An 11,606-nucleotide genomic window follows, 5' to 3' on the forward strand; every position below is an offset into this window, starting at 1 on the left:
GGGAACATACCCCAGGAGAAATAGAAGACAGAAAGAAACGGGGATATTACTGCAGGGGCACCTTGGCTAGGCTTGATGGTTCACCTTTATCTCTCTCCCTGTAACCTCTTCCCTCTTTTCTGCGAATGGAATGCCGAGCCTTTTGCACACGGAGGACTAATTTTTTTAAAATAGCTTTTAATGGAGTAAGTCATACAAAATGTGTGCAACATTCATACACCCCTCCAAAGAAATCATCCCTCAAAATGGAATAAAACAGCATTCAAACAAACAAATAAAAACGTGAAAATGTGGAAGATATTCAACAAACCCCTCCCCTTTAAAAAAACATTTTAAAAGTTGGCACATGGATCCTCCCCACATTAAAATAATAATAATAATAATAATAATAATAATAATAATAATAATAATAATAATAATAATAATAATAATAATAATAATAAATTAATAAAAAAATTACAATAATAACAGCAACATATTTCTACCCGCCCATCTGGGCAGCTTCCAACAAAAGAATAAAAATACATTAAAACATCAGTCATTAAAAACTTCCCTAAACAAATCTTGGCCCCCTCGTCTTATCACCCAGTTTCTTACTAGCCGGGGATTGGGGCCGGTGTTTAAATAAATAAATAAATACATTAATACATTAAATAAAAATGTTAAATAAAAGCACGACAGCACGTGTGCTATCAATAAATTAAGTTCGTCGATTAAATACAATGAAAAGCGTACGACTTGGACGCACAAATCCACCCTTCTGCGTTGGGCTTCCCTCCTCCGATCTCAGTTTGCATTCCTGGCTAACGCTGCGCAATGGGAAATGACTCTTGCCACCACGACGGCGAAGGACTGCAGGCGAAGCAGGATGGGGTCCTGCAAGGCTTGCTTCTCCCATTCTGACGAAATGGGAGGGAGGCCTGGGCTGCTGCTTTCCATATTTCCTCCAACCTGTAGGAGAGAAAAGTATCAGGGTTAAGAACGCAGGAAAGAGCCCTGCTGTTGAATCAAGGGGAAACATAAGCCAGCATCCTGTTTAGGGCTGGACGATAAACTGGTTTTCATCAACGCGATATATCGCCTGCTAAACATCGCTATATACCAATATATCACGATATCTTAAATAAATATGGGACTAGGTTGGCTTCATGTGTTTTTCTTGCATCGTGATCTTTGCATAGCTTGCGTACATCATGATTCGTGTTCTATTGTCAGGTCAAAAATGGTGAAACCGGTATCACGATACGGATTTTAGATGGATTGAGCTTCGGTGTGTAAATAGGGTAATGGTACAAAACCAAATTTATAGTAAGTCAACTAATATGGAGAAAGTAAAGCTTAAGCGCATGTTTAAGGAATTTAAATCGGGAATGCAAAGGGAAGATCGGAGCACTTGACAAATTTAATCTCAAGTGGATGTACAAAGCAAGCATTAGTTAAAGAATGAATAATTGTTAATTTTCATTTTGCCTATAATATCTATTGTATACTTCTGTTATAAAGTTTTCAATCAATAAAGCACTCAAAAGCAAAAAAACAAAAACAAACTGGTTTGGGACGATATATTGCTGCGCCCTAATCCTGTTCTCTCACTTCCATACATGTATGGAAATGAGAGCTGGACCATAAAGAAGGCTGATCTCCGAAGAATTGATGCTTTTGAATTATGGTGCTGGAGAAGACTCTTGAGAGTCCCATGGACTGCAAGAAGATCAAACCTATCCATTCTTAAGGAAATCAGCCCTGAGTGCTCACTGGAAGGACAGATCCTGAAGCTGAGGCTCCAAGACTTTGGCCACCTCATGAGAAGAAAAGACTCCCTGGAAAAGACCCTGATGCTGGGAAAGATGGAGGGTGTAAGGAGAAGAGGACGACAGAGGACGAGATGGTTGGACAGTGTTCTCGAAGCTACCAACATGTGTTTGACCAAACTGCAGGAGGCAGTGGAAGAGTGGAGTGCCTGGCGTGCTCTGGTCCATGGGGTCACAAAGAGTCGGACACGACTAAACGACTAGTGCCACTGTATTCTGCTCTGGTCAGACCTCACCTGGAGTACTGTGTCCAGTTCTGGGCACCACAGTTCAAGAAGGACACTGACAAACTGGAACGTGTCCAGAGGAGGGCAACCAAAATGGTCAAAGGCCTGGAAACGATGCCTTAGGAGGAACGGCTAAGGGAGCTGGGCATGTTTAGCCTGGAGAAGAGGAGGTTAAGGGGTGATATGATAGCCATGTTCAAATATATAAAAGGATGTCACATAGAGGAAGGAGAAAGGTTGTTTTCTGCTGCTCCAGAGAAGCGGACACGGAGCAATGGATTCAAACTACAAGAAAGAAGATTCCACCTAAACATTAGGAAGAACTTCCTGACAGTAAGAGCTGTTCGACAGTGGAATTTGCTGCCAAGGAGTGTGGTGGAGTCTCCTTTTTTGGAGGTCTTTAAGCAGAGGCTTGACAACCATATGTCAGGAGTGCTCTGATGGTGTTTCCTGCTTGGCAGGGGGTTGGACTCGATGGCCCCTGTGGTCTCTTCCAACTCTATGATTCTATGACTAAACAACAACAACAACCCTGTTCTCACAATGGCCTGCCAAGTGGTCCTGGGAAGCCTATAGGTGCGAAAACGCTTCCCCCCCCCCTCCTGTGATCTTCAGAAGCTAGTACTGTATATAGAAGCACACTGTCTTTGACAGGAAGTGGTACCTAGTCATCTGGGTCAGTAGCCTTATCCCCCCAAAGGGTTAAATACGCTTCCAGCCCAGGTGGCTAGTTCTGTAACAGTGCCTCTGCCCTTATCCCACACTATATAAGCTTAGAAAGACACGTGACCAGTGTCACTGAGAAAGCAAACCAACCCTGGTTATTTCATGATTGCTATTGCAGGACTGCTGTTTTGCCTGATCATTTTTTGACCGCTGACAATTCAGCAAGGATTTGATTTGTTGGGTGGGCGGGTCCCCAGGCAAGTGGATCCAGGGGGATATTGCACACTTTATAATTTGTAGGTGATGCAGTACATTTTGGCATGTATGGGAAGGAAGTACATAACCCAGAGAGCATTTGCACAGCGAGTTTCAGTTCAGCTGCACAACACACTGTATCTTTGAATCTTTATTTGCATCAGCCACCAGCCGTAGCAATAAAACACACAATACGATATACAGTGGTGCCCCGCAAGACGAATGCCTCGCAAGACGAAAAACTCGCTAGACGAAAGGGTTTTCCGTTTTTGTGTTGCTTCGCTAGACGAATTTCCCTATGGGCTTGCTTCGCAAGACGAAAACGCCTTGCGCTTTTTTCTTAAAGCCACTTGAAGAGGCGCAGTTGCGACGGACCGTGCTTCGCAAGACGAAAAACATCGCAAGACGAAAAGACTCGCGGAACGAATTATTTTCATCTTGCGAGGCACCACTGTACAAAAAATAAAGATAAAAAAGTCAATTATATAAAATACGTTTTGCGGGGGTTCGGATCAATAGTCAAATAGTGGATCTTATTCTAATTGCCCCGGCTAAAAACCTTGCAACCTTTGCTGTCACCTGCTCACCTTGATCTGCCAAGAGAAAGGACACTGTGGCAATGGCTGGGTGACCCAGAATGGACAATAAAAGAGGGGTGATAACCTCATTCCTCAAGTCTTTATAAAAAGTGCAAGTCAAAAGGACATACACCACCGATTCGGTACTGCCATCTCCACAGGGACATAGTCGTTTTTCGTGTGGAATTTGTTGGAATTGTCCCTCAAGTACAGCCAAAGGCGGTATATTCAATCTTGCGAGAGTAAAAGCGCGTCTATATTTTAGAATTGCTAAATTATGCAGCTAGGGTGCCAAAGACTCGAGGTGGGTGGGTGGAAAATAGTCATACCACGGGCAAAATTTCCTTATTGTGGCCAGACTGGTCTGTCAGCTGCACAACACTGCAAAAGTGAATCACGGCAAGTGGAATTCGGGGATTTTACTGGTCCCGAGCGCTTTCCCTGGGAGAACTCGTGCTTTATAGCTGAATTGGAGCAAATGGCAACCTGCAGAAAACCTAATTGCTGTTTGCTCCAATTCAGCAGTAGAATGTGGGTTTACCTGGGGAAAGCTCCGGGACAAAAATAAGTGATCAGAGACGGACCTGGAAAACCCGAGCCTGTGCCTAGAAAGGCGAAGCGAAGGTAAGTAAGGATGAGAGCTCTGTGTTCCTTCACTTTCACTGCCAGCTGTAGGCTGCCTACACATCTGGTTTCTGTCTCTGCAGCCACTTGAGGGCGCTACGTCATCTTTCCAGCTCCCCTAAAGGAAGACTGATGTTCAGTGGGACTGAATGTCCATTGAGATCCGGCCACTTCCTAGCACGGAGGAAGAAAGCAGCTGGAAGCCAGGGATTTATTGCCTTCCTTGGAGCACTTTAATGCAGTTAAATGGCACCAATCTAAATCTCAGGTCCCATGCTTGAAGTTGAATCCTGACAAGACAGAAGTACTGTTTTTGGGGGACAGGAGGTGGGCAGGTGTGGAAGACTCCCTGGTCCTGAATGGGGTAACTGTGCCCCTGAAGGACCAGGTGCGCAGCCTGGGAGTCATTCTGGACTCACAGCTGTCCATGGAGGCACAGGTCAGTTCTGTGTCCAGGGCAGCTGTTTATCAGCTCCATCTGGTATGCAGGCTGAGACCCTACCTGCCCACAGACTGGCTCGCCAGAGTGGTGCATGCTCTGGTTATCTCTCGCTTGGACTACTGCAATGCGCTCTATGTGGGGCTACCTTTGAAGGTGACCCGAGACCATATAACACCAGTCTTGAAAGACCTACACTGGCTCCCAGTACGTTTCCGGGCACAATTCAAAGTGTTGGTGCTGACCTTTAAAGCCCTAAACGGCCTCGGTCCAGTATATCTGAAGGAGCGTCTCCACCCCATCATTCAGCCCGGACACTGAGGTCCAGCGCTGAGGGCCTTCTGGCGGTTCCCTCGCTACGAGAAGCCAAATTACAGGGAACCAGGCAGAGGGCCTACTCTGTAGTGGCACCCGCCCTGCGGAACGCCCTCCCACCAGATGTCAAAGAGAAAAATAACTACCAAACTTTTAGAAGACATCTAAAGGCAGCCCTGTGTAGGGAAGCTTTTAATGTTTAATAGGTTATTGTATTTTAGTGTTTTGTTGGAAGCCGTCCAGAGTGGCTTGGGGGACCCAGCCAGATGGGTGGGGTATAAATAAATTATTATTATTATTATTATTATTATTATTATTATTATTATTATTAAATAGAGACAGTGTGCGGGCATCTGTGGGTGACATATATTTTTGTGATTATGGGGGGGGGTTAACTGTTAAAAAGTTTTAAAACTCTCTTTTAAATTGTTGTAACTTGCCCTGGGACGAAGGGCTTGGTAATAAATTTCAAAGAATTGTAGGGTGGGAAGGGACCCCAAGGGTCATCTAGTCCAACCCCCAGCGATGCAGGAATCTCAACTAAATCATACATGACAGATGGCCATCCGACCTCTGCTTAAAAGCCTCCAAGGAAGGAGAGTCCATGACCTCTCAAGGGAGACTGTTCCACTGTTGAACAGCTCTTACTGTCGGAAAGTTCTTCCTGATGTTTTGTCGGAATCTCCTTTCTTGGAACTTGATGTCCCTGGTTCGAGTCCTACCCTCCAGAGCAGCATTTAAGATGATGATGATGATGATGACGCCCTCGGTCCTGTATACCTGAAGGAGCGTCTCCACCCCATCGTTCATCCCGGACACTGAGATCCAGCGCCGAGGGCCTTCTGGCGGTTCCCTTGTTGCGAGAAGTGAGGTTACAGGGAACCAGACAGAGGGCCTTCTCGGTAGTGGCACCCACCCTGTGGAACACCCTCCCTTCAGATGTGAAGGAAAGAAGCAGCTATCCTATCTTTAAAAGACATCTGAAGGCAGCCCTGTTTAGGGAAGTTTTTAATATTTAATGCTGTATTGTTTTTAACACTCGTTTGGGAGCCGCCCAGAGTGGCTGGGGAAACTCAGCCAGATGGGCGGGGTATAAATAATAAATTATGATGATGATGATGATGATGATACAACCATATGCAGCCGGTCTGTGCAGAGCCTCCAATGTAGAGGGAATGCAGACGTAACAATGCATTTGCAAATGCATTTGGGACTTGGGGACACTTGCAAAGCAGAACAAGACTGCACCTTTGGTTGCGCTGTCCTAGCATAGCTAGACTCAGATGTGCCTTCCTCGCAACTCATGCATCCTTCTATATTATCTCCTTTTCCACTTCCTTCACCAACTGATTAGCTCACTGGTCTTCTTGGGCAGTACAGCAGTGACGTTAGCATGGTTGCTTTAAAAACAAAAATCCATCTCATGTCCGCGTGCCTTTGCACGGTTTGCTTCATTGACTCTTTCAATTTGCCTCCGACCTTCATGCATGATCCCGAGGCCTCCCTGTGGCCAAACCCATTCAACCCCTATAAAACATGTACCCACCTTTGAAACGAGTTGCAATAGTTTATACAGGGTGTTTTTGAGCTCGGTGTTTGACGTCGGGGGGAAAACGCGCACCAGAAGTTCATGATAATGGTGAAGTCCTTGGTGGATTTTTCCCAGGCAGCCCTAGGAAGGAGAGTAGAAACTTATTTTATTTTGTTAGTTTACAGGACAGGCTCAGGCTGCAGCAAGCATCAGATCTTGCAGCGTTGGGTCCAAAACTGCTGAGAGTCACATGTAAGAGTCACAAAACTGCTGAGAGTCACACCCTTTGATCTTGAAATTCTGCTCCCTAATTTGATGTTATGAGACCAGGCTAAAGGCTCCTGCAGGGTTTTAACCACTCCTCTTGTAGCAATTCTATGTCAGGAGCTCGTCCTACACTCGAGTAGGACCCTGATAGAGACACATGCCCGACTGACATGTTCTCTCCCTCCTGGTCGTTCGTTTGGGAGCTTCAAAAGCTTTCTTCAGCCCAAACATCACAGCGACCGATGCCAACAGACATCGGCATACTTAGGGATTGGCAGAATCTTCGCAGTTGCCTAACAGACCTCATCAACTCAGCATTTTGGCTAATCTACTTTATTTATATATAAACACATATGGAGCACTGCAACATGGCTCCCTCTCTCTCTAGCATCAGACAGCAAAGAGAAAAAGAACAAAGGACAATAGTCCCACTTCACGGAACACAGTAACACAAACATCTTGTCTTTGTCACTTCCCACTCTGTGGGATCAAAACATACACTGTCATGTGATAGACAAAAATCCCATGACTGCGATCATGGAGAAGGAATTCTAACATTCTAATGCATGGTGCTAGATGCTGTAAAGTTAGTAATTGCGTTCTTTTTATTTTGCTGCTTTTCTTTCTTGCACTGTAATTAATTTCATTTGCTTTTCACAGAATTAACGTAGCAATGCAATAAAATGCAATGCCAGAATATCGTCACTTGACGATACTGGAAACGTTAACTAATATACGAGCAGGAATTACCAAAGGGATAGCTGATGGATACGGATAAAAGGAAAAACAAAAGCAAATTAAAGATAACTATGACATAAAATCAGCAATAAGGAGTAATTAATTATCCAAGAAGGGGGTGGGAAATCTTTTTCTTTCTTTTTAAAAGTGGTATAAAATTTGCTTAATCTGCTATGGATTTGTTAAAAATTTGGAAAACCAATAAAAAAATAACTGGCAAGAAAAATACAAGGCAAGAAATAAAAGCAGTGGAAGAAATAATACAAATTTAATAAATAATAATGACAACAAAAGCAGCAATTAAAAAGCAATGTGGATCTGCTGTGGTCCACCTGAAGGAAGCTTATAGTCCACAGGCCATGGTTTAGGAACCAGGCCTTCCAGTGCCAGAACCGAAAACACTCTCAACACTTCGCTCATCCCTTAGGTTTGTAAGAAAGAGTCTGGATAATGATATAGTGTGTGGTATAACAACTTTCTTTCTGCCTTCAGGGAACCATTTCCACATCTAAGTGCTTGCCAAAGAAACTCTGAGTGTCTGCTGTGGAACTTCCTGGTTGTTGCTAAGCTTCATGGGATGAGTTCCAGGGCACGTTCTTGGTTTGGAATAGGGCACTGTGTCAAGCCTCTTGGGTCTTCCCAATGTTACCAGAGGGAAAGACCGTGACTTCAGGGAAACACCCAACGCATATTGCGTTGGAACGTCCATTGTCTTCCAGCGAGATCTATTTCCCAGTTGACAAACTAATGCTATGCTTCCAGCCAGGGAACCCAACTTCACCCAGAATGCAGTTTTGATAGCATTATCCTAATCAAAACTGAGGGTGGTGGGGCGGGGAGGTAAAAAATGTCCTGAGCTGCTGACTATTGCCAATTTTGCATGGTTGCCTCTGCCCTTAACCTGAAGCCAAATGTAAAATGCACACTAGAGGAAGCGACCAAGAATCCTTTTACAAATCTGTTACAATACCTTTAATAAAACATTCTGCTCCCCTGTTCCGCTGCCCAAAAAATTCTGGGCATTGTCGATTACCCCTCAACAGAATTACAATTCCCGGAAATTCTTAACAAACTACAGCGCCCAGAAATCTTTGAGGGAAAGAATGTGGTTCAAATGTGCTTTAAAGGAATAGCGTGTACACAGCCTTAGTCTTTAAGGTGCCACAAGACTTCTGTTTTTCAAGCAGAAACTAGCAAATTCAGGTTGTGCAGTTAAAGTGGATTTGGTGCTCTTGCGCAACAAACACACTCACCCCCCAAAAAAAAAACATTGACTCTTTTTGTGGTTAGGAACTTGACAGGAAAATGAAAGGTGAGGCATTAACTTCCTGGGAGGCAAGTTGGAATGCGTTGTCAATAAATGACAGACATTTATTAAATTCCATGCAAACGTTGTGCAAAGAAATCAGGACTTAAGGCTCAGTAAACAGGCTGTCTAGAAGTGACTTTTGTTGTTTTTGCTGCAACAGACTAATGCCCCTCTGGAAATAGATACAGACAGGATTTCTTATTATTTTTTACTGACCATATTGTCTTTTAGATTAATTTGGGGAAAATTACCGGGGGTCTGCTGGTCAAATTATGAAATACGTCTGTTCCATGCAGCAGTCTCCCTAGCCTCCTTCGGTGCCCTGCGCATTGGGGAATGCGTGGCGGCTGACTCATCTTCCCCTCATTCAGGCACCACAGACTGACATTAAGTTCTCTGGGCCTACTCTGAAGGTCAGGATCCGGTCTTCAAAAACTGACCAGTTAAGGAAAGGGGGCACCTTAACACTGGCCCCGGCAGAACAGGAGGGCCTGGGTCGGTGTCCGGACATGCGCCGGTTCCTCAGGGTACGTCCCAAGCACAACGGCCCTTTTCTCAAGCAGTCTTGCGTAAAGTTACAGTGGCCTGTGGCGGTGACCCCTTGTAATACTTTGGGCACTCTTTTCATATTGGAGCTGCCACTTTAGTGGCAGACCAGACTCTGCCTGCATCAAGGAGCTGGGTTGCTGGCGTTCTGAGGCGTACAAGGGTTACATTTGTCCTGGCACGCCATCCTTGTTGTTGTTGTTGTTTTGTCGTTTAGCCATGTCCGACTCTTCGTGACCCCATGGACCAGAGCACACCAGGCACTCCTGTCTTCCACTGCCTCCCACAGTTTGGTCAAACTCATGCTGGTAGCTTTGAGAACACTGTCCAACCATCTCGTCCTCTGTCGTCCCCTTCTCCTTGTGCCCTCCATCTTTCCCAGCATCAGGGTCTTTTCCAGGGAGTCTTCTCTTCTCATGAAGTGGCCAAAGTATTGGAGCCTCAGCTTCACGATCTGTCCTTCCAGTGAGCACTCAGGGCTGATTTCCTTCAGAATGGATCGGTTTGATCTTCTTGCAGTCCATGGGACTCTCAAGAGTCTCCTCCAACACCATAATTCAAAAGCATCAATTCTTCGGCGATCAGCCTTCTTTATGGTCCAGCTCTCACTTCCATACATCACTACTGGCTGCACTTTAGTTTTCTTGCAGGTCTGTCCAGCACGAAGGTATGGGTGGTGGGGCATAGCATCGTTCACTGGGCGGCAGCCTATGCCTCGTCATGACTGGGGCCGCAGTCTTGTCATCCACCCCAAGGTACATGTCTATTGGGTGGGCCGGCGGGGCATGTTTTGGTCCATCTTGATGTCCATGCTGCTGAGGGCGGCAGCTGCACACAGACCACCAAAGGTTTTGGTTCTGCACCTGGGAGAGAACGACTTGGTGTGGGGGAAAGGCATTGCCCTGACCCTGGCCGCCAGGGCAGACGTCAAAAGCTTGCAGGCCATGTACCCGGCAATGACCATCTGCTAGTCCAATCTCCTTCCCCGCCTGTGCTGGAGAGGGGTTAACAGGCCCTCTTCCTTCGATTATGCAGTGCAGAAAATCAACAGGGCCATGCGCAACACCATGCGGCCAATTGGCAGACTCTCTATTCCACATCTCACCATCAGAGTGGAGAAGGGCGGGCTGTTTAGGGCTAATGGAGTGCATTTGACGCCCCTGGGAAATGAGCTTTGGTTGCCAGGCCTCAAAGATTGGGCGGACAGGTGTTTGTTCTTCAGCTGTGGGTTTCTTGGCGGCAAGGCCCCTTAGGGCCTCGGGTGGCGGTTTTTAGGCCTTGGCGAGGTATCCTTTAGGGACATGGGTGGCGCTGTGGGTTAAACCACAGAGCCTAGGACTTGCCGATCAGAAGGTCAGCAGTTCGAATCCCCGCAACGGAGTGAGCTCCCGTTGCTCGGTCCCTGCTCCTGCCAACCAAGCAGTTCAAAAGCACATCAAAGTGCAAGTAGCTAAATAGGTACCACTCCGACGGGAAGGTAAACAGCGTTTCTGTGCACTGCTCTGGTTCGCCAGAAGCGGCTTAGTCATGCTGGCCACATGACCTAGAAGCTCTACGCCGGCTCCCTCGGCCAATAAAGTGAGATGAGCGCCGCAACCCCAGAGTCGGCCACGACTGGATCTAATGGCCAGGGGTCCCTTTACCTTTACCTAAGGTATCCTTTAGTCTATCTTCAAGTTGGGGGGGGGGAGGCATTACATGCACGCCCACACGGCAGTGTTTGCAGGGCCCATTAAAGGGTTGATTGCGGGAGTCCCTGGCCCTAGTGCGGCGGCATGTAGGTCAAACTCCCGGCGGAGGTAAGGTGGGAGGATATGCTGTGTACGTTTGTCCTTTACAGTCCCCTCCAACTGTACCACTTTGCCTTGCACATCCTCAGTCCCAGACAGGCTGAGAGGGTTACATGCCAAGGCCTATGCCAAATTTCCCACATTCTGAAGTTAAATAAAGTTGTGGCCAATTTGAACCCATACTTTGGTCTCTTGTCTAAACGGACAGGGTTCAGCGCGTGCGCTCGCAAAAACACTTACCATTTTATTATTGCCCAATGAATCTGGATCACATTTGTCTCTGCATTCAATCCTCTGGGGAAGTGAAACACTCGTATTTGCCTCCTGAGGGGGGGTGATAAAGAGAAACTCGGTGTAAAGATGTATCTTGAGCAGGCCTCAAGCCCCGCTTCTGGTATTCCTCCTGCCTTGCGTTCCACCTTACAATCTCTCTTTCTCACCTCTTTCTCAAACACCCTTGTGGAGTGTTCCCTCAGCCTCCTCTCTTCTCCCCTCTCCTTGGGAGTCCTC

The 11,606-nt window shown here is 46.3% G+C and overlaps 1 protein-coding gene across 2 annotated transcripts in view; it reads right to left on the minus strand.

The window, feature by feature from the left end:
- Window positions 1-470: 470 nt before the first annotated feature.
- Window positions 471-11,606, minus strand: part of IL23A (interleukin 23 subunit alpha) — a 38,072-nt gene continuing 26,936 nt past the window's right edge. For both annotated transcript variants that reach the window (XM_081181581.1, XM_081181580.1), the window contains exons 2-4: window positions 11,337-11,420; window positions 6,462-6,587; window positions 471-951 (exon numbers count right to left, since the gene is read on the minus strand). In XM_081181581.1, coding sequence (XP_081037707.1) covers window positions 787-951; window positions 6,462-6,587; window positions 11,337-11,420 — 375 coding nt within the window. In that variant the 3' untranslated portion in view covers window positions 471-786. The remainder of the gene's footprint in view (window positions 952-6,461; window positions 6,588-11,336; window positions 11,421-11,606) is intronic.

Source organism: Podarcis bocagei (assembly GCF_964188305.1).
Source record: "Podarcis bocagei genome assembly, chromosome: 2".
NCBI classification, from domain to species: Eukaryota; Metazoa; Chordata; class Lepidosauria; order Squamata; family Lacertidae; genus Podarcis; species Podarcis bocagei.